Source organism: Vanellus vanellus (genome assembly GCF_965231255.1).
Source record: "Vanellus vanellus genome assembly, chromosome: Z".
Taxonomy (NCBI): Eukaryota; Metazoa; Chordata; class Aves; order Charadriiformes; family Charadriidae; genus Vanellus; species Vanellus vanellus.
In genome coordinates this window covers 64,795,455-64,823,371 of record NC_138908.1, presented here as the reverse complement: position 1 = coordinate 64,823,371, position 27,917 = coordinate 64,795,455, and the positions used below count along the sequence as shown (strand labels likewise).

At 37.5% G+C, this 27,917-nt stretch overlaps 2 protein-coding genes across 6 annotated transcripts; both read left to right on the top strand.

Annotated features, from left to right (window-relative positions):
• Positions 1–90: 90 nt before the first annotated feature.
• On the top strand, positions 91–26,893 carry TRAPPC13 (trafficking protein particle complex subunit 13). 5 transcript variants are annotated; one of them, XM_082497483.1, is made up of 13 exons: positions 91–192; positions 9,096–9,164; positions 10,043–10,142; positions 10,741–10,825; positions 11,550–11,677; positions 11,816–11,888; positions 14,859–14,903; positions 18,381–18,395; positions 20,628–20,761; positions 21,860–22,058; positions 25,031–25,131; positions 26,021–26,171; positions 26,266–26,893. In XM_082497483.1, exons 1-13 carry the CDS (start codon positions 147–149, stop codon positions 26,368–26,370), a joined length of 1,251 nt encoding a protein of 416 aa, XP_082353609.1. In that variant the 5' UTR covers positions 91–146; the 3' UTR covers positions 26,371–26,893. The 5 variants fall into 5 exon arrangements, with proteins under 5 accessions (XP_082353609.1, XP_082353608.1, XP_082353607.1 ...); XM_082497482.1 differs by having other exon boundaries at positions 18,381–18,398; positions 26,024–26,171; XM_082497481.1 differs by having other exon boundaries at positions 18,381–18,398.
• On the top strand, positions 2,014–3,562 carry SHLD3 (shieldin complex subunit 3). Its single transcript, XM_082497486.1, has one exon. The coding sequence runs from the start codon at positions 2,400–2,402 to the stop codon at positions 3,147–3,149; it is 750 nt and encodes a 249-aa protein (XP_082353612.1). The 5' UTR covers positions 2,014–2,399; the 3' UTR covers positions 3,150–3,562.
• Positions 26,894–27,917: the final 1,024 nt, after the last annotated feature.

Below are 27,917 nucleotides of genomic sequence, written 5' to 3'. Positions count from 1 at the left end.
ACGCGGTGCATCCTGGGACAGCTGTTTTCGGGCTCGGCGGTGTTTACCGCGTCCGGGCTGTGCTCCCGTTTCTCCCGGCCGAGCGTTTTCCGCCACCGGCAGCGTTTTGGTCCGTCTGCCCTGCCATAGGGTTGAAGGCTGGCGCCATGGACGTTAACCAGCCCAAGCAGGAGCACTTGCTGGCTCTGAAAGGTACCGATGGCGCGGGCCTTCGCCGGCCCTGCTTTCGCCCCGCTCCCTGCCCTGAGGGGCGGCGCCCGGCCAGGCCCGTCGGGGGCCGGGGGTTGGGGGAGGCGGCGAGGGGTCTGTGTTGCGAAGCGGTGGTGAAACGGCGCGTCCGTCCCGGAGGCGAGGCCGTCTCCTTCCCTCCGGTGTAGGAGAAGGTGGAGTGGGGAGCGGCGGGGCGGGAGGTGCCCGAGGGCAGAGGAGGCCGTGAGTGACAGCGGGGTGCTTGGTGGGGACTTCGGGGCGCTTGCGGGAGTTCGCGTTTCGCACAAGGCTCTCAACAGTTACAAGAAAAACTTTTATTTTATTTTCCAGCTCCCTCCTGTTTCTTTTGGCTCTTCCCCTCCCCTTAATGGTTTTTGCCCTTTTAACCTCGTGCTTAATGCACACAGCTGCTGGGCTGACATCCTTGATTCAGGAATTGCTAATAGTGAAAATAAAAATGCGCATGTCTCTCGCGTACCTCGCAGAATTAATATAGCAATTAAGGGAGCCCTGTAAATAATTTGATCATTTCTGCTGGCAGCTGTATATCAGTAAATCAGTAACTGAAATACTGAAAAGCCTGAATCTGCTTTCACCTTATTTTGGTCAGCAGACATAATGTTTACTTTATTTTTTTTCTAACTGTTTATAAAATGAGTGCTGTTAGTTAAGTAGGAGTAATAAATAGTTGGTTAAAATCTCAGTTCTGCAAGCATTCTAAATCAGTGAGGCTGCTCAGATGGATAAAGTAGTGCAGGTGTGTAGATGACTCCAGAGCCCATTTTCTGCCCATTTACTAGTTTTACAACGCTCCTAGAGAGAGTTTTTAATGATGTGTGTGTGTCACAGTAAAATCTGTTAACCATAATTCAGAGATTAACAAGGCCTTTTTCACGTATGTACGCACACGCCCTCAAAATAAGGCAAAAAAACTGAGAACACAGAACATAATCAGCTGACACTGCAAGTGCATTTTGATAGTAATTAATTAAAAGCAAAAAGTTTTCTGATGGATCATTTTGCTTTTGTAAGAAACCAGTATAATCCTTGGGTTTGTAATGAATTTGGTGCAGTGTCCAGGCTGTAGATTTTGCAAAAGAAGTGAGAAAGGTATTAGGGTTTATCTGCATTGTGACTATTTTAAACAAAATCTTGACAGTGTAATGATTCAGCAATCCTAGATTTATTGATTTTAATGTCATTGTATATTGCTGATTGCTGGCAGGGAATGTGAAATGACTGCAAACTTGTTGGGGGGGGGAAACAGGAGAGCGAGTACATTTTATGTTTCATAGTGTTTGTGGTTTTCCCTTCTCCCCAACTCCTCCCAGTATTTAATCTAATCTTTGTGTGAAATAAAGCAATGGTATATGAAAGTATAAAGTCTGTAAGGACTTGATGAGTCTTTTAGTTTTTCTGAAAGTGTAAGAAACTAAGGAATTACCGGGTCCCTAAGTTAGGGACTAAAACGATGGCTGCCTGTATTGCTCGGAAGCTCTGAGACTAAAACTAAATGTGTAGTTCTGATATGAACTTTAATTTGCCTATAACACTTCCCTTTCAGCCTGTGACTTTAAAAACTGCTACATCAGTCAGTTCTGTTTCAGGAAGGGTGTTTTTAACACATGTGTTTTCTAGTTGCTTTATATGCCCTGGCATAAAATGTTCATGTGTAGGAGGAAAACACTTTTTAAAAGAATAGGTATGTCTGGTAAATTTGAGAAAATAGGCAGTAGTAATTGTATGTCTTTTAGTATGCATCACAAAAATATAGCAAGAATAATGACGGATGGCAAGTATGAGTTGGTGACAGTAAAATAATACTCTTGGGAGGGAGTGTTGAGTAAACTGTGTGCATATGGATAATGTCCAGCGTACTGAAGTTACTCTGGTAATGATGCAGTACAGTTGCTAATCTTCAGCCTGGATGAAGTAGAATGTTCTGATATATATTTTGCTTATTTTTACTACACTTTTTTTTTTTTGTAAAATATCCTAGCACTGTTTTTTTTAATATGGTAGTATCTTATTTTTCATAATACTTCTGCTTTAGGTCCTGTTTTCCACTGATCTTTGCAGCACGGGGCAAGGAAATTCATGTAAATAACATCTTTCAGTCTAGATTTGAGAATCCTAATCAAGACACTGTTCCTTTTCTTAAGAATAACTGGATTCCTATTGTAACAAGCATGGAAGTGGTCTTGCATTATCGACCACATCAGAGAGATCTAATAAAACTGCAGAAATTTGCACAAGCAGCAGTGAAGGAGTTTCCCATTCGTCAGTTACCAAGATTTACACCCTGGTTTCCAAATGATTTATACCGACTTCCCCTCAAACCAAAAAAGCAGCCACCTGTTATTTCTTGTGAGGAAGCAGAAGAATTGAAACAACTTTCTACACCTTCAGAATATGTTACAGAATCTTCTGATTATGACTGCACAAAAAATCTCCTTGAGTTTCAGTCTAATGTGAAACAAAGGCAGACTTTAATCCAAGCACAGACTGTTCACAGACCAGTTAACTTGGAGAATCAAGGAGAACTGCCACCTAATGGAAAACAAAAATTGAAAAGGTCTTGGAGTGTCTCTCTCCCTAGCCCTAAACTTAAAGAAAAGATTCTTCCTCTATCTCAAGAACTGCAAAGTAATTTGGAAAGACTAAAACTGCATGCATTTTATAGAGCAAAGTGGACAATTGAACAGTCTATTTGTAATAATCAGAATTTGGAGGACATCTGGATAAAATTGAATAGACTCATCAAGCAGAATGAACTGCCATCTTGCAATGCTACTATCCAAAGATCCATGGGACAGATATGGATTTTCTGTGATATATTATACTGTGAATATGTGAGAAATATTCTTAGGGAAAAGCTGAGTCTTACAGATAAAATGAATTTGCTTGTACATAAATTTGGAATTATATTTAGTTTATAATTGTAAGATTTCATAATAAAATTGCTGTCTGAAGTACTAGAGTTTTAAGCAGCTTAGAATGTACAAACTTTCAAACAACTGATGAATTAATGAGCAGAAGACTACTTAATATTACTTTGCTACAGGTTTTTTAACTGTAATAATATATTTATGTAACTTTTTTTTTTTGCCAAGAGACTTACGAATACTTCTATTAAGATTATTAAGTTTCTGTTTGGCTTAGTATGCCATTATGTAGCTATTCTTTACATCAGTGGTCTAAAGGAAAAAAAATAAATTCCAGACTATTATGGCAAGCTGTGTCAGATAATAAATTTTATGCTTTTAATCAAGCAAAGTACATCCTCACTGTGTTTCTTTGAAATTCAGAGAAGGAAGAATATTTTTAAGTGAGTTGTTTTAATCACTGTAAGCATCTGTAATAATTTTTGACACTGAGACTTTCAAGATCTGATTTTTTCCTGAAAGTGGTGTATGGCTTTTTTTAATGAAGGCATAACCCTCACATGAAGTACAAACTTACTTTCTATTGCATATATATGCTGGTTTAGTGATGTTATCCATATTTTCCCAGAAATACTAATGAAAGCATCAGTGGAAGTTGTGTGCTGAAAACTAGTGAACAGCTTAGCATTTGCTGTTTCATGACTTTGGTAATAAGATACTTTTTTTCCCCCTTACGTTTCTAGTCCTTTGTCTCTATTTCTATTGGGGAACAGGAAAGCACTGTCTTCCAGCTACAGGTCAGGAATTTAAGAAATTGGACTTCTGTCTGTAAACCTCTATTTGTTGTCATTAGGGAAGGTATAAGCCCCTGAGGATTTGAATGCATTTTGTGGTGATAAAAGGCTGAGTTTAGCATGACTTTTTGTCACTTGAAAATAAAGTGTTTCAAGGTCATGCTGTCCTTGCTCAATTCAATGTTTGGAGGGTCAGCAGAGCAGTTAAACTGGGATCAATATGACTGCAAGGGTATGTATTTCTCTTAGGCACCCTTGCTAACTCCAGATAATTTTGCTGTAGCTGGAGGTCAAGGTCTGTGGCATCTGGAAAAAGGGGAAAATAAGCAAATGGTATTTGTAGATTGTTAGATTATCATTAACACTGGTCAAATAAAAGTGGACATAAGCATTCCCTCTGTGTAAAAATTGAATAAAATCCCCTTGGATTTTTACATACATGTTTGTTTTTATGACATCCTTGTGTTGGAATAATTATATTTTATTATAGGCATTACATATCTTTTTATAGTTAAAGATTAAGGATATTGCTCAGTTTGGATCATTGACATGTATTTCTAAACTTTGACTGAATGCTAAAAGGGTCTTATGTTGACATTTGGTGTGTTTGTGAAATTTAATATTACCACTTAGTAAAATTGATATAAAATGCTGTGTAGAGTAACTGAGGCTTACTATTAGGTTTAAAGCTTATATAACAAAGTTATTCCATAGAAATAACTTTTCTGGGCTTACCACTAATAGTAACAAAGCTTCATTGCGCATCGGTATTTTTAAGGATATAATGGAGTAGAATGCAGTGTGATTTAGGTTTATTTAATGTTGTATTTTGTCTAGGATCTTAGAAGAAAAGAGATGAGAGGTCATTCTGCAAAGATACAGTATTTTCTAATATTAACTCAGTAGTCCTATTAAATGTGATAATCATAGAATGGTTTAGGTTGGAAGGGACCTTGAAGATCATCGAGTTCCAACCCCCCTGCCATAGGCAGGGACACCTCCCATTAGGCCAGGTTGCCCAAGGCCACGTCCAGCCTGGCCTTGAACACCTCCAGGGATGGGGCCTCTACAACCTCTCTGGGAAACCTGTTCCAGTGCCTCACCTCTCTCAAAGTGAAAAACTTCTTCCTCATGTTTAATCTGAACCTGCCCTCTTCCAGTTTAAAGCCATTCCTGCTTGTTCTATCGCTACATGCCCTAGTAAAAAGTCCTTCCCCAGCTCTCCTGTAGGCCCCCTTTAGGTACTGGAAGGCCACAATAAGGTCTCCCCGGAGCCTTTTCTTCTCCAGGCTGAACAGCCCCAACTCTCTCAGCCTCTCCTCATAGGAGAGGTGCTCAAGCCCTCGAATCATCCTCATGGCTCTGATCTCGACCTGCTCCAGCAGGTCCACGTCCTTCTTATGTTGGGGACTCCAGAGCTAGATGCAGTAGTCCAGGTGGAGTCTCACGAGAGTGGAGTAGAGGGGCAGAATCACCTCCTTTGACCTGCTGGCCACACTTCTGATGCAGCCCAGGATACAGTTGGCCTTCTGGGCTGTGATCACGCATTGCTGACTCATGTTGAGCTTCTTGTCAACCAGCGTCCCCAAGTCCTTCTCCTCAGGGCTGCTCTCCAGCCATTCCCCACCGAGCCTGTATTTGTTCTTGGGATTGCCCTGTCCCAGATGTAAGACCTTGCATTTAGCCTTGTTGAACTGCTCGCCTCTCCAGCCTGTCCAGGTCCCTCTGGATGGCATCCCTCCCCTCCAGCGTGTCTACGTCGCCACACAGCTTGGTATCATCGGCAAACTTGCTGAGGGTGCACTCAACCCCACTGTCCATGTCACTGACAAAGATGTTGAACAGTACAGGTCCCAGTACCGACCCCTGAGGAATGCCACTGGTCTCCACTAGGACATGGAGCCGTTGACTGCAACTCTTTGAGTGCAACCATACAGCCAGTTCTTTATCCACTGAGTGGTCCATTTGTCGAATCCATGTCTCTCCAATTTAGAGACCAGGATATCGTGTGGGACAGTGTCAAACACTGCACAAATCCAAGTACATGACATCAGTTGGTCTTCCCTTGTCCACTGCTGCTATAATCCCTTTATAGAAGGCCACCAAATTTGTCAGGCATGACTTGCCCTTGGTGAAGCCATGCTGGCTGTCACCACTCACCTCCTTGTTTTCTATGTGCCTCAGGAGAGTTTCCAGGAGGATCTGCTCCATGATCTTGGCAGGCACAGAGGTGAGACTGACTGGCCTGTAGTTCCCTGGGTCTTCCTTGTTTTCCTTCTTGAAAACAGGGGCTAGGTTTCCCTTTTTCCAGTCGCAGGAACCTCGCTAGTCCACCATGACTTCTCAAATATGATGGCTAGTGGCTTAGCGACCTCATCTGCTAGTTCCCTCAGGACCTGTGGATGTATCTCATCAGGTCCCATGGACTTGTGCACCTTCAGATTCCTCAGGTGGTCTTGCACTTGATCTTCCCCTACAGTGGGTGGTTCTCCATATTCCCGATCCTCGCCGTTGCCTTCTGCGTCATGGGCAGTGTGGCTGCAGTCCTTGCCAGTGAAGACTGAGGCAATAAAGTCATTGAGTACCTCATAACCAGTTCTTGCATTTCCCTCCATAGAGGGCCCACATTTTCCCTAGTCTTTCTTTTCTCACTAACATACTTAAAGAAGGATTTTTTGTTTGTCTTAATGTCCCTGGCCAGATTTAGTTCTATCTGGGATTCAGTTTGTCTAACCTGATCCCTGGCTGCTCGAACAATTCCTCTGTACACCTCCCAGGCTACCCACTCCTGTTTCCCCTCCCTACAGGCCTCCTTTTTCCCTTTGGTCATGTCCAGGAGCTCCTTGTTCATCCATGCAGGCCTCCTGGCTTTTCTGCCTGCCTTCTGCTTTATAGGGATGCATCGCTCCTGAGCTTGGAGGAGGTGGTCCTTGAATATTAACCAACTTTCTTGGACCCCTCTTCCTTTCAGCGCTTCATGCCATGGCACCATACCAAGCAGATTCTTCAAGAGGCCAAAGTTAGCTCTCCCAAAGTCCAAGGTGGTCAGCTTGCTGTGCACCTTCCTCGCTGCCTCGAAGATCTCAAACTCGACCATTTCATGGTCACTACAGCCCAGGCTACCCTTGAGTTTGACACTGTCTACCAGCCCCTCCTTGTTGGTAAGAACAAGATCCAGCATAGCTCATAATCTACATATCTTAATTTCTTTGACTTCATTCTGTCATATATTTATTTATTTATTGTCTTAAATGTTACTAAACACGGTCTGTAACTGTTCCTTTAGAAACAGTGAGCAAGTACTAGTTTATATGGGCTTACTGTAGATTTGAAGAAAATCAAGTGACTGCTAATAATACAATCTGACTATATTTATTTAATAACTGACAATAGAGCTAAACAAACATCTTACTAAACAGAAGGAGAGATAGGTGTCACTGTTCATTGGTAGCTGACAGCTTTCTGCTGCTTTGGGTTGGTTTGTACGTGAATAACGATACGTGCAGTGCTAGCAGTGGGCACTGCAGCTGGGTAACTGCCATGTAATAAAAACTGAACACCACATTTGGTTTCTCTGCAGAATTATTAGTCTTGGGTAGCACCAATGTACATGCTGAAATCCAAATTTTCATTTTGTACTTTTCCAGAAATGCTTGGTTCATACACATGTATGAACGCAGTATTTATTTTTTTCATTTTGAATGTTGATCAGAAAGGGCTGGAACAGCTCTCCTATGAAGACAAGCTGAGAGAGTTGGGGTTGTTCAGCCTGGAGAACACTCCAGGGAAGCCTTATAGCAGCTTTCCAGTATCTGAAGGATGTCTACAAGAAGGCTGGAGCAGGACTTTTTACAAGGGCATGTAGTGATAGGACGAGGGGTAATGGCTTTAAACTGGAAGAGGGGAGATTTAGAATAGATATTAGGAAGAAATTTTTCATTATGAGAGTGTTGAGGCACTGGAACAGGTTTTACCAGAGAAGTTGTGGATGCCCTGTCCCTGGAGGTGTTCAAGGCCAGGCTGGATGGGGCTTTGAGGAAGCTGGTCTAGTGAGAGGTGTGTACAGCCCACTACGCCCAAATGTATGTTGAAATAATCAAATATTTTACAGAACTGAAAATCGTGAATGCTGACCAGGCATGTAAGATGTACAGAAGTACAACAGAGACAGAAGCACATCTGTCAATGCAAGGATGTTGATTAACTTGTTGCAGTCAAGAGAAATCCTTTTATTTTATTTTTTAGTTGTAGTTTTCAGAAATTATATGGTTTTATTTTTGTTAAATTTCAAAGAAAAACAAATCAATGATCCTTACATATTCAAACCAACACCTAAGGTTACAAATGCTTATCTTTCTTCCATGTGAATGCTTTCATGAGAAGTTATGTGGAAGATTAGGGGCATTGGTTTATATGAATAGGGAGGAATTAATTTAAGACACAACATTTTAAATCTGTAATACACCTAATAATTGTGTAATTTTGAGTATTCTTAATTAAAATAAACTTTGAAAATACCACTCTCTTGAAGTAGAGATTTTTTAAAATCAAGATCGCAATGATTTTGATTTTGTATCAGTAAGATAGGTTTTCCTAAGTGTCTTCCTGAGGTTTTTGAGATGATTTTGCTGGTTTGAGTTTAAAGTTTGTGACTAAAAGAAAAAGCGGTTATATAAATAATGTAGACTTTCAGACTTGTAACTCTGACTTGCATATGTTTTGGAGATCAGGGTGTAAATGCAATTCCTTATTGCCTGGAGTTTTACTGAAAGGGTCCGTACTAGTCATCATGTCCCGTTCTAGAACAACCAGGATCACAAAACAGGCACTTAGCCTAGAAGAGTCCACAAAAAAATGAAACTGGTACACTTCTGAAGTCCACAAAGCGCCTGACTGTAACAGATATAAGACCATTAGCATGTGAGATTGAAAGCAGGAGATGTTAGCACACCAGGGGAATAAAGCAAGAGGGAGCAATGGCATCACCAGTGCTCTTGGATCTCAGAGTAGCAGGGAATTTGTAGTAGCAGGAAAAAGGCCAGGTGATCCAAAAAGGTGTTACTCTTTTTCAGGCTAAGATGTGGTGGTTGTGGTTTTTTTGGTGGTAGGAGAGCAAGAAAATTTTGTACTTAAAAAAACCAAACAAACAAAAAACCCCACAACAATTAGTTTAATTGACCTGTGGTTTATTTTCTGATTTTTGCAGTGATGAGGCTAACAAAGCCTACTTTATTCACTAATATTCCGGTGACTTGTGAAGAAAGAGATTTGCCAGGTATGTCTCTTCTTCTGACTGATTATTAGGTATGTATTGCATATTATTAGGTTTAAGCAATATGAGCATCTGAGACTTAGATGTCAGAGGTGTCTTACAACCTCCCATAGGTGCTAATCTGAAGGAGTTGTTGGGTAATAGCTATAGGAAAATGCCAAGGTGCAATCTTCAACTCTTGACCTACAGCTTTGAAAGCTTGGTGATGATATTGCAAACATGTGACCTCAAAGTCTGAGCAATTAACACACAAGATGGAAGGCACTTGTGAGAGATAAATGTGTAATTTTAGAAAGTTTGGTGTTACTGTCATCTTTATCTGGAGAAAACACCCTGGTAACTAGAACCATCACATGAATGTTCCATGGAAAATTATTTTGCAAGAATCACTGCTTTTGAATTGTGTTATGCTTGGTGTAGTGTCATAAATTGGAAATCCCTGGGTTGTCCTCCAGTAATAGTTGCAGTCTAGAAGTCAGGTATAAGAAAGAGACAAAGGAAAGATTCAAGAAAAGAGGATTGTGTGAAAATATTTTCTTTCCATGCTTGTTTTGTAAGTGGAGTTGATTAGTTCTGTTATGTAATGTGCTTTAGTCGGACAGAAATTCCCTTAAAATTTAATGTTAGTTTGAGCAGTGCCTTTGGAATTTCACCCTTCAGTATGTATACTGAAAGATTTATTGCTCACAAGTGCCTGGAAGTAAGCTATAATTTATAGGCAGGCCTATAGGTATGTATTTCATTCCTAAACAAGTTGGTTGTAAAGTAAGTATGTCTAAAGTAACTTACATCTAAATAAGTGACTAAGTGTCATAACTTAAATGTAGACAAAGCTTTAGACTTAGCAATATTTATATACTAGCAATTTGATATTTCTACAGGTAATCTGTTTAACCAGCTCATGAAAGATGATCCTTCTACTGTAAAGGGAGCAGAAACTTTGATGCTAGGAGAAATGCTGACTTTGCCTCAAAACTTTGGGTAAGAATGAATTACCATAACTGCAACATGCAAGATTTAGGATTAATTTAACGATAATGTGTTTATTACTTTTCTTTCTTTTTTGAATGTCATTGTTATGCAATGAGATGTTTAATCATTCTAAAAATAACCTTTGGCTTGATTTATAGTGTGACATAATATATAAATGTCTGCCGCCTGATGTTCCTTGTCTGCAGCCTGACTCTGAACGTAATAAGGATTGAAAGTTGAAAGAAATTTGCAGCTGTATGTGAATTTCTAATGTAATGCACTACTATAAACCACATCTTGTACTAACAGAGTTTATTACAGTGATTTTTGTGGGTACTGCAAGCCATCTCCTTATTCTTCTCAGATTTTTATCTAGAAAAAAAATCTGAATTGTTTGTTCTCTTTTGAAGTTGTTTGTCTTAGAAGGATGACATTTGGAAGTATGTGTGTAAAAACGCCAACGTACTTCTAGGACTTGATCTGGCAAACACATGTGTGTGCGCATATGTGTATGCATATTTTAATTAGAACTTAAAGAATGTTTCACTGAAACCCCTTTATTTTTTTAAATAACTGTTACTAAATATTTTTTTTTTTTGAAACACAGAAATATATTTCTGGGAGAGACATTTTCCAGTTACATTAGTGTACACAATGATAGTAATCAAGTTGTCAAGGACATACTGGTGAAGGTATGTGAAGATAAATCTAATTACTGGATTTGTAAAAAATTAAAATACGTTAAGTATGATTTCTGACATTATATTGTATGTTTAATGCTGTACAGAGATTTTAGGAGTATCTGTCACTTTTTCCAATCCAGAAAGTAAACCTGGGAATTTGAAACAATAATACACAAAAATAGAAATGATGATAGAAAATGTTAAAAGTTAAAATTGAAAGCTAGGATTGTATCAAACAAATGGATATGTTATAAAGCTTCTGCGGAGAATTGCTGTAGCAAAACTTCCACAGCTAAAAATTGGACTTTTGTTTGCTTACTTGCATTTTCAGTGAGCTCTTCAAAGCAAGTCTCTGTGAAGCACGCATTGACTTGTATTTTGCTTATATTTCAAATTAGTTCTTTTCTAGTGCATCAGTTTTATGCATTTTCTGCTATAATAATAATACATTGAGAATAGAAATTCCAGAAGTTATTGTGGAACTCTATATAAAAAGTAAACAGAGACTTTATAAGCTGCATGTTAAAGGATTGGACTGTTTATATATATTTTGGGACTTGTCTTTAGCTTTGACAATTATCTCATCGTCTTAACATATCTTAGTTATATGTATAAAGGCATGTAGGGTACAAAATGCTCAGTGAAACCTAGTACTTTACATCTTAAGTTATTTTTCTTTAGACCTCTTTAAGCAGCTGCAGTTCTAACCAAGGCTTTGTGTTTCTGTCCCCAGGCTGATCTTCAGACAAGCTCTCAGCGCTTGAACCTTTCAGCTTCTAGTGCTGCAGTGGCAGAACTTAAACCTGACTGTTGCATTGACGATGTGATCCATCATGAAGTAAAGGAGATAGGAACACACATGTAACGTTTTAGATTTTTCTATGATTAAATGAGCTTAAATGAAACTGCAGCACATGCATGCTATTCTGTTGCTGCTTTGATATAGGCAGAAAATGTAAAGTAATTAAAAATTATTTTTTTAAAAATTGTTTCTTTCAGCTTAGTTTGTGCAGTAAGTTACACAACGCAAACAGGAGAGAAGATGTACTTCAGAAAGTTCTTCAAATTTCAGGTATTGCATGAAGTATTGTACTCTACTTTTAATAAGTGAGTGAATCTGGAAAACCCATTTTAAGACATTTGATACTTAAAAAGCACTTTTACATACTAAAAAATCTGTTTGACTTTTTTTAAAGTGAATCAATAACAACCATCGCTTCAAACTTCACAAGAACTGATGGTTTCCAATTACCATGCTGTTAAACATTCCAGAAATAATAAATATTACATCTTATAATTTTTATTCATTTATTGAGAAAGAAAAATGAACTCTTTAAAAAACCACTTTTCATAGCAGCCAGTGTTATGATTATTTTTAAACAGAACAAGTATTGTTCATTCTGACTTTGACACATCTAACCTTTGAGTTTAGATTGTGAAATTATGATTTGTTTTTTTTTAGTATGTGTAACCTTTTTTTAAATTGGAAGTTAGTGGTTTGTTTTTTAAAGGAATCTAAGCAAAGTAGTCTAATGTGTTATATCTAATGTCCACAGAAGTAATTGATAGAGTTGAAACCTTTTGTTCCACCGCACAAATTTGAAGACTTAAGATTAGAGTAACTGAGGAAAGCAGGAAATTGCTGTTAGCTGTGCACTGGTTCTGGCAGGAAAGAGTCTATTTCAGCTGTGTATTTAATGGATGTTTATTTTTTAGAGAAGTGGGCTGAGACTTGGATAATTGTGAGCTCTCTCCCATAGAATGGAGGATTAGGCAACATGCTTTACTGAATACATTTTTAGATACTGTCACAGAGTGTCCGGCAATACAGGAGACCTGTATCTTCTGAAAGCTGCAAGTGATTTCATTTTGCTCTTTTCTAGTATTCTATTTAGATACTTCAGAAAAAAGCATTTCAGTCTTCAGAAGGCTAAATTGCCACACGCTACAGATAAAGAACACCTGAGTCAAAGGTGTTTCCAGACAATCCTAGGGAAAATCATTCCATGTCAATTTTCATATTATACTCTTCTCTGAGTTTCTCAGAGTTTCTGGGTTCAGTGTTTCTTCATCTTTATTGAGGCTGATTTTCATCTTTGTGTGTTTTGTCTTGCTCTCCTTGTGAAACTGCTTCCCTTTCAATTTCTCCATTCTTTGTCTCCAATCCCTCTGTCCCCTCTAGGCTTTCTCTGATCACTAACGTATGCATCTGCAGGCTTCCAGTTCTCATCTTCTCTCCCTTCCCTACTGTTGTTGTTGCCAGGGCCTTGTTCAAGCTGTCTATTTGTCTCCTTTAGATTTTATATGGGAACTTATTTGTGCACATTTTTCAGGGGTGTACATGCATGTTGTAATTTCTGTGGTTTTTTAACTGAACCTAACACAAGCAACCTTAATGTCAAAATAGCTAAGACCAGCTGCCTATCAAATTCGAAGCTCGCTCTTCAAAGAACGAAACATAAAAGCTTCTCAAAAAGTATATATACACTTTAGCGCCACTCTATAAATACTCTCTGATTCATTATGAGAAAAACACTTCACTGAGCAACTTTGGTTGTTATTTTTTAAATTTGACATGGAGACACCAGCTAGAAAATCGGAGAACAAACAAAAAGAACAAAAAGAAATGTTACAGAAAACTGAGCAATGTCTTTATAATGGGAATTGATGGCTGCTAGTGATCGAGGTGCCACCAGCTATTTTATAACAACAAAAAAAAATTCTCTTTGACAGATTCTCAACTTTTTCAGTTATGTTTTTGAGGGTCTTCTAAGTTGAACTGGTTTTAAACAGCTTCTTTTTCGACTGTTATATGTAGTTTAACACTGGGCAATAGTGCCTTTTTGTTTTCTCTGTTTCCTCTGAGTAATTAACACCATTATGTTTATATGGAGAAGTAATGATTCTTTCTAGGGTTTGGTTTCGTTTGGTTTGGGGGCGGGGGATGAACCTCACAATAGTTATTTGATTTTTACTGGAATGCCACTTGAAATTTACTGGAATGAATGGAAAGGCTTTGTTTATCAGAAAGAGAGAAAACATCAGCATTTAGGGAAATTAATAGGAAGCTCACTGAAGCAAAATATTTGACAGAAAAAAACAACCAACAAACACCTAAATTAAAATTTTTACTTTTCTGACTAGAGAGAGATAGTTGTGATTACTTGAGAGATTTGAACGTTATGCCTGTTACAATGCAAAAATCTCTGTGAAGGCTACTTTTTAATCTTTAATTCTTCGGGGCTAAATTATTTGTTTGGAACTTTAGGGGTGTCTCAGAATGCAGTAAACTCACATGCAAACAAAAGAAAAGTTTGCAAAGGGAAATAAATGCCTTCAAGATAATTTAAATTTGTTTCATATACAAGTGTGATAGAAGATTCTTTCAGTTACATCAGTGTAGATCCATTTCCTATTTGAATGTGTAAACTGTTGTGGCTTTATTATTACCTTTTGTATCATCAAAATGTTTTCTCTCGCTGATTTAATCTCATGTGATTAAAATGATTTATTGGCTTTTTATTTCTTGTAACAGTTGCATTTTCAAGAAGAAAGTGAAGGCTAGTTATGGTTTGTTGCTTAAGCTAATCACATGAATAGTTCTCTATTTCATTTTTTAGTGAAGCCTTCAGCAACTTTTGTCTGCTGCAGAAGTGCAGACCACTTCAGGATACAGGATGGATGTAACGTTATTTTAAAGACATACATCTCCTTAGTGCACTGTATTTGTCTGGTTTCATAAGAGGCCAGCGCTTAGGTAGAGAAGTATTTGTTTTCAATCTGAGAAAACTGCTTAGTAGCAAAGCAGTCAAGTGTGCAAATAAGAAGCAGCGAGTATATGCTCTGAATTGTGAGGTTATAGCTGAGTTGATTGTATTATATATTCCATTATGGACCTGTTCTGTGTAAGATCAAAAAGAAAAATAACTTTTTAGTAAAGATCCTAGCACTTAAAACCAAATAGGTGAAGTTTTAAGTTATGCCTCTATGCTGAAGTTTTCTCAGAAACCAATTCACAATCTGTCTTTTCGATTTCATTCAGGTTCTTAAACCACTAGATGTGAAAACCAAGTTCTACAATGCTGAGGTAAGTAAGAGCTGTGTGTATTTGGGTTTGTTTTGGTGTGCTGGGTTTATTACTTCACATTAGGTGGTTAATATAAATTCAGAGACTTTCTTAAGTAACGATGTTTATGAGAAAAATGGTCAGTTTTAAAAGGGAGAAAATAGGTGGGGGTTTATATAATTTAGTTTAAAAATAGATATACTTTTGATGAAAGGGTGAAAGAGATGGTAACTAAGGCAGACATCTCAGGACTTTAATGCAATTGATGAGCAATTCTGCGTATTTTCCGCTTTCCCATCAACTCAGATACTTTCAGTTGCTGGTTGTATATTTAGGCTGATCGAGTACTCACTGTAAGGGAGATTAATTGTTCACAAAACAGATAATAATTTACCAGGTTGGGAAAGTTTAAATTATTGAACAGAAGGGTCGTATTTACCTTGTGGAAATTTCCCCAGTATAAATATGACCCCCCTATTCAAAAATTTATTTTCTAGGTTTGTGGCAGTTATACACAGCGCTTCAAAACTAAGTGACCTTATATATGCCTTGTGTGTTTATTTGGACATATTTAGGCATCTGTCTTTGGCTATTTATGGAAAGAATTTTGACAGAAGGTGACGCAGATAGTAGAAACTCTTACAAATTACATACAGAGTTCTTTATATATGGATATATGTATTACATAGATCTGTTGTAGGGTATAAACTTCCACAACATGTCATTACACAGGAAGTTGGGACACTTGTTTCCATCATTATCACTTATCTGCTTTGTGATAGTGAGCACGTAGCTTGACTTTGTGAGTATCATATTCTGTATTCTTTGTACAAAGTTCAGACCGATACTTGCAAAATACTTTGAGAGCTTCCACTGTGGATGTTAAACTTTTTGCATAACCCCTGCAATATGGTTAACTATTACACTGGTAGTCATTTGGTTTAAAACCTTCATTAGTATTCTTAAACAGTTTGTTTGAAATAGTTTAAAAGATAGAGGGAAGTTGTAGGGCATTTATGTTGCAGTGAATAGTACATGGGAGAAAAAAGACCAAAGTGTCAGTGAGAAGAGAAAAAAATACATGGAATTTTGGCAATTTGAAAAATAACTTGTGTTAAGCTAAGTAGAAAATATTTTGCTCTCCTGTTTGTTCTTTACTAAGGAGATATTTGTGCTATGAATTTGCATGTAGAAAAGCAGAGAGTTCCAAATCTATTTTTCCTAAGTATTTATCTGCATCATAGTCACACCTGGGGTTCATCATGCAAGATTATGGCTATAGAGGTGTGAAAGATATATTTCTTTCCCTTCCTGAAAGTATCAATAGAGAAAACAGAAAGGAGAAATAACAAATAAGAATTCCTGCTGTACAAATGAGGATTCCAGATGCAAAGATCTGTCTTGTTCAGAGTTGTTCAGGAAACTTACCATAAAGTTTTTCTCTATGCTGTAAATGAATAGCACATAAATTACGAGACATTTAATATACAGAGTGTAATTTATTTAGAGAGACAATAAATCAAGGCATAGGTCATAATCAATTTAAAGATAGTACAGAGGAAAAGAGAAAAACATTTCCCTAAAAATATGTTGGTACATCTGTCTAGGCCACAGGCTTCAATCCTTAGGCTGACCTGAGTAGGGTCAGAGCATAAGCACGTAGTCAAGTGCTTTGTAGAACTGGTGTTACCTGTGAATGGGAATGTTTGGTGATGTCTCCTGCTGTAATAGAAGAACAATAATAATCCTAAGAAACTAGGTAATTCCTCTAGGAACAAAATAAACCTCCGTTTTGTGTGTGGATTATATTATTGTTTCAGATAGAAAACATCTGGTAGGGGAAAGAGGGACAGATACCTCAAATTAAAAGTTGCCATGTCTTTACTTCATGTGTAAATTTTGCTTTGTGCTGAAACACTTCATAATGAATGGAAATAAAAGCTACTTTGAGGTAAATTCTGGGCATAGGTCAAAAGTATTCTTTTCTTACAGAATTGTTTTACTGACTGGCCTTGATAAGGGACTTAATATTAACTCCATTCCTCAATTAGCCACCAATTCCTCATGGTAAAGATCTATGAGAAGCTTTGGTGTCTGAGCTGGTATTTGTGGGGTTTTGGTTTTGTTTTCTGCTCCCGCCCCCCCAGTAAAGGTTTTAAAAGGCTGCTTTGATGCCTTTTGTTCTTCCTGTTGAGGAATTTATGCTTCTCCCATTACCATAGTATACATATGCTTGATTGAAAAAAAATTTTTTAAGATTTTTGATTATATTAGCTGAGCAATTTTAATTTGCCGTGCAAACTAGTACAGTACCATTCATATTTTATTTCTGAAAGTATCTGATGTGCTGCTGTGTGTTGTGACCACAGAAGTCAAGTAAAATTTAAAAACATAGAAATAAGTCTTTGGTTAGATGTTATATGTGGTACTATGTTGCTGTCAAAGCACCAAGACCTTCATCCTGAATATTGAGAGACTGTTATCCTTGGGAGCGGGGGGGGAAAAATTAGTATGTATTACTTATTAGTTAACTAAAGGTCTTTAAAGGCTGGCTAATCAGCTAAACTGTTACCATTGATCTTACAGATGTGATGTTATCTATTCATAAAGTTTGTCACTAAAATTATTTCTACTCTAAATTATAATCCATAATTTCATTTTTTTCTAAGACAAGGAATGATGCTGAACCTTAATTTTCTTGCTTGTTGCTCGTATTGCAGTAGCATCCAAATCAAGTTAATCACTGAAATTCGTGCATAGAACGCATGCCCTGTCGCCCTAACCTGCTGCAATCCTGAGATTGAATTACCTGCCCCAGTCCATGGAAAGTCTCTCACTGACTTTGATGTGCCTTGGAAAAGGCTCTGTAAAAGGTTCTGTTCCTGCAAACATGCATAGGGAGACAAATATGCAGACCTTTAAGAAAACAAAGTTTGCAACTGAAGTTTGGGGTTTAGAATGATGGATATTCAAAAAAGAGTTTTTCCTGATTATGGTATGCCAAATTTTGTTATAAGCTGCAGTATTGTAGCTTTGCTAGAACACATTGCCACATTATTTTTATTTTGAGACCTTATATATGTTGATACTTTGAATTATCTGTAAAACAACAAGGACTGTTTTTCCATTTCATATACAACCCATTGCATGGATTTAAATTCAGGACAAACTTTAAACTTGCTCAAAAACTAACTCTCTTTTTTGGGGGGGTCAGTTTGTTCTACCATATCTTATCTTGTTTGCCTTAGGCTCTACTTCGGGTTGGTTCTGAAGCAAAGCTAGTAAACCATGTAACCATACTAGCTATAACTTATTAGAAATGTAGTTGTCATCTTTGTTTGCATCCATTTTTATTTATGTTTCTGTCTTACTAATGCTATCTTGTTTAGATGGTGCAAAAAAAATGCAGAAATGCATTTTGTTTGAAAGTTAGCCTCCTTTTTCTTTAACATTAAACTCTGATTTCTCTAATGTGTTCTTTTTTTATTTTCCCATTAGAGTGACCTCAGTTCTGTGGTAATTTTTATTTATTTTTTTATAAATATGTATGCTTTTTTTAATTGCCTATCTGTCTCTATGCTTGTTAACATTCTTTTAAAAACATAATGGAAAAGCAATGTTTGTTCTGCATATCATGAACTGATACTGTGTCATCTTTTATTATATGTCCAGCTAATCATTTAAATGGTTAGCTCTTTCTTTAATACCCATTGTTGAAACTAAAAGTTATGGACTCTTGCTTGTGGGGGTCCTCCTATAAAGTACCTCACCATAATTTGACTAGATTCATTATTTGAAAACTGGAGTTAATACCTTCTAAAATTTTCCTGCTTTTGACCCATAGGAATGTAGGTTTTACTACAGCACTGCATGTATAAGCTGTGACACAACTTTTCACGTCTGGTTGGTGGAGACAGTGGGTTTGAGGAGAGAGCAGCAGTTGGATGTTCTTCCTTCTTTTCGCTAGCTGGAACTGCACTTTCCAACTTTTAACTGCATGTAACAGTTGATGAGCTAGTATGATACTTCTGCAGTCTGATTTCACTTTAAGGTGTGCCATGTATTAAAATAAACTGCATTCTTCTGAAGTACTTAAGGATTTTTATTCTTTTTTAAAACCATGTGATATTAAACCAATTTAGGAATAACACAAAACTAACTTGCTTTTTCATTACGCTGCTTGTTTTTTTCTTTTCCCTTTCAAATTAGCTTTTTCTAAATTTCTGCCTATGGTTGCTGCATTGAAAACAACTAAAATTTGGGTAAATGGACACTTTGAGCAATGGATTTATGGGATATAAACAGTATCAATTTAAGTGACAGTCAGGTGGCAGTAGTAATGACTACTGAGTGCCATGTTTTAGTTGGGGTTATGTCCAGCTCCTTCTGCAAGTGTGAGGTCTGTCTGTAACCCATGGAGCTTGTACAGTTTTCATGACTATATATATGCTATCTGGTTTGTGTTTAACGTGTTTATAAGGCACAACAAATAGTTCCCGTACCATTCTGTATTTCTCCTTCTAAGAGAATGCCTTTTGAGACTAAAAATATTTTGACTATTTTGTCCCACTTTTATTTTGTAATTTACAAGCAGGACTCCATTTGTATAATGGAGTCATTAATTTACATTGATTAAAAAGAAACTGTAAGCTTCCTTCCACCTTCCCCATAAAAATAGTTATTTTTTTAATTTATCATAACAAAATTCCTAAACTGCTTCATACTGAATTTATATGCTAGAATACTTCAGTTGGAAGGGACCTACAACGATCATCTAGTCCAACTACCTGAATCAACTCTCTTGTAAATGCAGTTTTGGTGTCGTGTCCCCTCCCCCCCCCTTTATTTTTTTTAATTGGCACTTCTTTGGTTTTGTTTTTCACTTCTCCAGGGGCTCTTATCTCTAGTAGACTGAGCCTTCTGTAATGATTCTATCCTGAGATTTTAGAGCTGCAAAGTGACTTCGCCGGTCTGCAATTCTACAGAAGCAGCGGGGCAAACATACCTCTAGTTCCATGTTTTTTCAGCTTCTGAAGTTTACCAGTCTGTAGCTTTCATTCCTGTACTAGAATTAGTCCTTATATACTATTTTCAGGCATTAGCTTAATTTAACAGATAGGTCTACCTTCCAGATAGGTTTTTAAGGTAGAGCACCAGTTAAATTGATGGATGCATATATTGATAACCATTGGCATGATGCAGCCAAGTGAGGGAGGAGGCTGGTTTTTGCTTTTTAGCCAGTACATCAGTGTTTCATAATAATAATAATAAATTCTCAGAGCAGGTACCTGAACTATTTTACTTCAGTTGAAGAAAACCACATACACTTATTTTATTTTTTTTTATAGAGCTTGATGCACTAGTAATCTGGCATGGCATGTCGTTGTGCACTGCAATTCCTTACTATTTATTCTATTTTATTTTTTTTTTAATAATTTGGATTAAAACTTGAGTTGCTATTGAGTTGATGAAAGTCTTGGGAAGTGGTAATCTAATGCATTACAAATAAGAAATAGCTAGAACATAGCAAAATTATCCCACATCCATTGTTTGGCAAGATACCTGTTGACTAACACTTTTGCTCCTATTGTTACTGGGATTAAGGTTTTTTCTTGCATTAATTAATTTGATTCGCAGGCATGAACTAAACACATGTGACTTTTATTTTTTTTAACACTAGGACTGTTTACTCTTTTTAATCACACTAATCACATTTTCATGAACTTGCACTTCTGTTTTTTTCAGACAGATGAAGTGTTTCTGGAAGCTCAGATTCAGAATATCACCACCTCTCCAATGTTCATGGAGAAGGTTTCTTTAGAGCCATCTATGATGTACAATGTTGCAGAACTGAACACAGTTGACGCAGCAGGGGAAAGGTATGTTCAGATTCAGGATATTTGACTTGATTGCATGAGATATAATCATTACTTAGTGAGTTGTCTGTAATGGAAGGATTGTCCTTCCATGAAAAACACCAAAGTTCTGTTATGTATTCAGCTAGAAAAGCTGTTACAGTTTTCTTTTTATATAAACTGTTTTTAAAACTTTGTAATTCTACCTAGTAGAGAAATCCCCAGCTTAGTCCTCAAATACTTGGTAACATGGATGACATGGTAACATGAAAACATACTACTTCTTCAGCATCTCCTATATAAAATTTAGTCCACATCTGGTTCTGACTTGATCTCTGTATACATATTTAGCCTTAGAGGACCCATCTGACTTGTCCTTGCTTCCTTCTAGTAGACTGGTAACTGTTTTCAGTTGTTCTAGATCTCTCAAGGCAGCAGTCATGGTGAATCAGTGAATCCTAATAGGATCTTAGAGTATAAAAATTTGTCATGTTGAAATAAATTAAATGTCATTTAGCATGAATTAATAAAACACCAAATACCAGTTTACTCCGTTCAGTAAACTGTTGTTGGTACAAAAGCTTGTGATATTTGGGTAGAAGTTAAATTTGGCTGTTAGTCCTTTGGAGTTGCTTGGGTTTTTGGAGGAGGTGATGGATGTTTGGGTGCTTTTGCAATGGGGGCTGAAGTCTGTCTTCTCCTTGCCTGTCGAAGGGTTCACCTGCAGCGTGGTGGAGCATTGTTCTTACAGAGTATTTGTATCTGCTGTAATGGTTCTTGTCCTGAACGGGAACCATAGGCTCGTGACACTGAGACTTACTGGGAGGGAGCCAAAAAGCCAAAGTAAAATTACCAGCATTGGTTAAATGCTAAGATGCCAGATAATAAATTATGATGTAGCAAAGTGGATTTCCACCTCAGTTCTCTGTGGCTCAGGTTTTTCTTTTTCTTTTTTTTTCCCCCCCCTTGGTCCTTGATGCTACATAAAGTCTAGAATTGTTTTCTGTGTGTTTTGCCATGAATAAAATGCACAGTAAAAACAGGTGATGGATGGGAAGAAAGGTTGGATTCTTAAGTCTCCTTAAAAATAATTGTTTAAGACCCCATGTTTTTTTCTTTTAGTGAGTCTACTTTTGGCTCAAGAACTTATTTACAACCTATGGATACACGACAATACTTATACTGCCTAAAACCAAAACAAGAATTTGCAGAGAAAGCTGGAGTAATAAAAGGCGTAACAGTGATTGGTAAACTAGACATTGTATGGAAAACTAATCTGGGTGAACGGGGAAGGCTGCAAACTAGCCAGCTCCAAAGAATGGTAAGTTTAACTTAGGCATCAGTTTAACTTAGCATCTATTTTTAAGGCAATTCAATGAACAATTTAATAATGACTTGAAGGAAAAGTTTAAGCTGCTTACTTTCTGAATCTCATTCTGAATTCATGTGTTTCTATACGTATTTGAGAAGGTTGTTTAATACATTTGGTCAGTGAAGTATGGAAAAAAAACGCAGTTCCAAGGGACTGCGGCTGAACAAAAGCATTATTGTTTCTTTTGGTTATGTGAATGGCAACGTTTTTGTTTTCTTGAGGATTTGTTTTCTGGTACATAGTATGCCTCTTCCTTTTTTCACAGCACTGAACAACATAAATGAATGGATTGTGCACTTGAATTGCCAGAATTAAGTAACCTATGTAGCGAAATACATTGGTTAGAGTAAAATTAACTTCTTGGATGCCATTTGGCAACAAACTGAAAAGCACTGATAAAGGAACTTTAAGTATGCTAACTATTGACATGCAAGTCTGCTCCCTAATTCATACAGACATTTTAGCTTCAAGTAACAATTTATATGTATAAGATAATACTGTTTATCTTTCGTGTCCACAGTTTTGGTTGAATCTATTCTATTCTGGTTGATTTCATGAATTTTAAGTTGTAATTAGTAGCTTGCTTAAGTTGGCTGCACACCCTGGCTTGCATCTTTTGAATTGAGGATGGTGTAATATGGGAGAGCTTTGACAATTGAATCTTAGTCTGAGTGTACAAAGCTTGAAATTGGGTTTGTGGCTCTGTCTCTCCCCCTGCCCCCATCTTATAGTAAATCAAGCAATTCTGTAGGGAAATCACATTGACTTGGAACTAGGAAAGCAAACTTGAATCCTGGAAATTCACAGCTAAGTCACTAAAACATCTGTTTGGTTTTTAATTGAGGTGTTAAGTATCTGTATAACCCCATCAAATTAGAAACTGCCCTTTTTTTCTAAACTTTGTTACTCCTGTTGCTTTGAAACTTGTTGCTTGTTTTTTAACTAATAAACTATCTCATTTTCAACTGACCTTTCCTATAATTTCTCTTTAAAGACAGATGGGTTTTTTTCTTCTCCCTAGATCATTATTCTTTCACTCTGCATCTCTTCTTGTTGAACCCTTGAGAATTGCACCTGAAACACAGAAGTGATTAACACGCCTCCACACTCCAGAATTAGTTTTAGTCATCCATCATTGTGCTAGTGATTAACAGAGAAACCTGAGCTATTCTGTGCACTTTGAGCAACATCTGTCTTTGAAAAAGCACCAGTTTGGGTTTTTTCCCCTTTGAGTTGCAGTGCAACTCCTTCTTGTCTTCGCCTCATCTTTCAAGTGTTATCAGATTATGTCATTTGTAGGCTCCTTTCACCTTCCATCATTTTCATCGTAATCCATTTACTAGCCCTATAACCACTGTTTCCCCCATAGACCCTGAATTTTACTGGTATTTGTTTCAGTTCAGATCAGGAATGCACTTCTGAAACAAGTATCCTGGATCACCCCCACGTGCCATAATTTGGGTGGGTTTTTTTTTGTGGAGTGGTCTTGGAATTCACAACTATATTCTTTTTGGTGACGCTAAACCAGACAGATGCATGTCCTCAGTATGCCAGGGGTGCTCCACCTGCTCACAGGCATTCAATCCAGGACTAGACTAGAACTAGTCCAAAGTTAAAGAACATTATTCTTGAGTAGCACAAGCAAGGAGTTCTCTGGTTGATTCCATATTCTGAGCAATTATCTCATTTTTGGATGAAAACTACCTTCCTCCTTGAGGCGTTACTGTAAGGCCTTTACCTCTAGCCATCAGTCCTTGCAGGTGTCTCATTGTTGAGGCCAACAGGTGTGTACTGATTTAGGCCTTCTCATCTGCTCTGATCCTGTCTTTATTTGGTCAATTGCTGCTAAGTTTATTCTATAAAATACTGCTTTTATTGGTTTGGGGTTTTTTTGTTATTAGAATCTTCTTTTAAGAGAGATATATTGTTATGGCAAACTTCCTGTTGTTTAGGGAATCGGATATAATTTTTCCAGTAGAATCCTTCCTGTCACCTAATATGGCTGAAAACGTGTGCCTTTTTCCAGTGCCGGATAATCACTTCTTTTTCTTGAAAGGTTCAGCTGGTCTGTAGTCTCCATTGGTTTGACATCCCTTTGCTTACTCTAATGTTCAATTTAATATGCTTTCTAAAATGTCACCTGTCTTCAGTCTGTAATGAACTGTGTATGACTAAAACCTCTTCCCAGCCTGTCACTGGCTTTCTGGACCTCTTCAGGAATATCTTTTTATTCAAGCTGTAAATGTAACTTTTATTACAGCATCTTTCTGTCAGCAGAATTGGAACATGTGTCACGACTACATCTTGTCAGGCGGGACAAATTTTTCCCGTGTTTTTTCCTTATGATCTATCATTTGTGGGGATTGAAAACGTTAAGCTTTTTATCTGCAGTTTACCATCTTGAATCAGCCCTGGGTGGTAGTAACTAGGATATCTATCCTAGGTTTGTTAGTAGGCCATATGAAATCTGCTTGGCTCTTGACAGAATTGGATAGTTGGCAAGTGTTTATATCATGTGCCTTTTTAACTGGGGGCAATTAATTATTTTGGCAGACATTTGGAGGACTGAAATGGCAAGAATGAACAATCTCTTATTTCCTAGGATGTGGAGTAGTGGTGGGCTTATGCAGGAGAACTATACTTACATTGTCCACAGTGTATCTATTATCTGCCTAATGAAGGAACTGTATACGGGTATTCAAACTTTACTGTCTTTCAGATAGTTCACATCCATAATAAAGATCATCCTTGTCTAATGAATTGTTAAACCTATCAAGAAGGTGGTCATTGGTATTGGATGGGGCATTGCTGTGCACTCTGCACTCTTATTACGAGCTTGTTGCAGTAAATGAAACTTGAGTAGTAAAAACTACAGCTTTACCACCCAGCATCTGAGAATATACATTCTTGTATCTTCTCAGGCTCCTGGATATGGCGACGTAAGGCTTTCTTTGGAGACAATACCAGACACCGTAAATTTGGAAGAACCTTTTGACATTACATGTAAAATAACAAATTGCAGGTAATGATGTCGTGTGCTTCTTGTGCATTTTCCTGAGTGGGTAAGTTGTGGCTGTCTTTGTTTCATTTTTCGATACTTTCTTCTGAAACAACTCAAACCTGGTCTTTACTATGAGTAAAGAAACTACTTGAAACATATCTTTTGGATTACAGTGTTTTTAAAAAACCCAAAGAAAAAAAAAACAAACCTGAAAAATTCCATCATGATCTGCTGATACTATTTGAACTAGATTGCCAAAATCTGTATAATTCCATGGAACTGGCTGTAGTAACACTTAAGATTGCACCCCATACTTAAATCACAAATCATCTTAGTTCTTCTTAGTTAATCTAATAACAAAATGAGTGTGTATACAGGATTTTTTTTAACTACAAGTAATTTTGTCAGAATAAATGATGCCATTTGTATCCAGTCTGATTTTACTGCTAATTCTGCACCACTGCTAGAATGCCTGCTAAACACTGTCACTGTAGTCTTCTGTACATCTTTATCCATGTTTTGATTTGATTTGTGTTTACAGTAGGATCTATGGTAGCCCCTTATAAAAGGGTTGCAAAAGTGACGTTTAAATAAAGTAATTCTAAATAGAAATCGAAGCCAGGGACTCAACTACATATCTGGCCTGCACATAGATCTCATGAAAATCTTGTGCTTCACCCAAATTTGAGCAGTATTATACTATCCGCTATTGCTAAACCCATGACAGGATGCTCATGTTGGACAAAGCTATATGCAACTGAATTACTGCACTTCACAGTAAATCTCGCTGCCTTATAATTATTTATAAATGCTTGATTAATAGTAAGATGAATAATAATCAAGCTTTTTCATGTCCTTGAATGCTTAAAAAAAGCCCACAGGTTTATTCTTGTTTTTGAATTTCCTCTAGCAGTGAAAGGACTATGGATCTGGTTTTAGAAATGTGCAACACTAATTCCATCCACTGGTGTGGAGTTTCAGGAAGGCAACTTGGAAAGCTGCACCCAAGTTCATCCCTCCATCTTGCACTTACGTTGTTGTCTTCAGTGCAGGGATTGCAAGTAAGTCTTTATAGCATAGTTTTGTTATAAAATAGCTGATTTATAAGCTTAGTAATTCTTTCTAATAACTCTTATAAATATTTTCCCTTTCTAGAGTGTCTCTGGCTTAAGACTTACTGACACGTTTTTGAAGAGAACATATGAGTATGATGATATTGCACAAGTCTGTGTAGTTTCTTCAGAAGTCAAAGCAAGCTGAAGAAAAAATTCTGTGTTTCTGCTGGGCTTTTTATTTGGACCAACTTCTTGATGTTTCTGCAGCTGAATCATATTAAAATGTGTACAAAACCCCCAAATCCTTATATAACTATAAACATAACTGTGCTTATTTAATTTCTCTCAACATTTTTTAATGTTTTAAAATCTTTAAAAAACATGCATATGCATTTGGCATACAAGTATCTAAAGGGTGGGTTGAAGAAGGATGGAGCCAGGCTCTTTTCATTGGTTCCAAGTGACAGGACGAGGGGCAATGGGCACAAGTTAGAACACAGGAAGTTCCGTTCAAATACACGGAAACAGTTCTTTACGGTTCGGGTGACAGAGCACTGGCACAGGCTGCCCAGGGAGGTTGTGGAGTCCCCTTCCCTGGAGATTTTCAAGACCCGCCTGGATGCAGTCCTGAGTAATGTGCTCTGGGCAATCCTGCTTTGGCAGGGGAGTTGGACTAGATGATCTCTAGAGGTCCCTTCCAACTCTGATAATTCTGTGATTCTGTGATTTTATCTCCTGAAAATAAAACCTTTAAAAAGTGTGGCTCTAGGAAATTGTATTGCATTAACATCACCTTGGGGCAGGGGGGTGAGAGTGATATGAAATAGTAGCACTTTGTACTTATTTTTGTTATTTTATGTGGTTTTTTTTTTTAATATATTTAAACAGTTTTTAAATTTTCGTTCTGACAAAACTGCTTCAGTGTGAAGGAACTGGCCTCTTACGGACAAATTCCTGGAATCCAAACCCCTAAAAGAAATACCTTGGGGTACCTGGCCTAGCAGTGTATTTGCATGGTACAAGCATTGCCATTAGAACTAGAGCCTGATAAAGACATGAGATGAGAGAGTACAGCTGGCACCGTTGAGGTGCCAGCAACTAGAAAGTAGAGTATCAGCCAAAGAACGTGCTGGTTGGGGCTCAGTCTTTGAAAAGAAGCAATACAGCAAATCTGTCCCAATTAGTCGCAGTTTTGCACAGAGTTGTGTGTCCCTACAATACAGGGCATGCTGTGAACAGGCACGTTACTTCCCTGTTAGTAGGGAACTGACAGCTAAAATAGCAGGACTCAGGCATTTTTTACTGTTAAACAGAGGCAGTGCAAATTATTCTTCCCATTCCAGAGGCACTTAAGAAGATTTTTAGGAAAATGAGGAGAAAAACCCTGAATGGCTGCCCTAGATCAAGTTCTCCAAAGCACATACAGGAAGGAATTCAGGACTCGGTTAAGCACCAAAATGTAATTCTCCCTGGCTTTGTTCTAACAAAAGATGGAAATAATTTTGGCTGAAATATCTAAAGTCACCCAAAGGTAGCCATTTAATACAGAAAATGGTGACTGGCTTTCCGAGTTTAACACCAATTAAACGAGTGTTAAAGATTCTAGTTAGTGACTTGTCATATTTCTCAGCTACCATATTGGTACTTAGCAACCTTACTTAGTTTTGATAGTATTTTACTTAAAGCTTTCCTGTGTATAAAATCTTTAAGTGTAGAATTCAATTTTAAAATATTAGATAAATTTAGGACCTG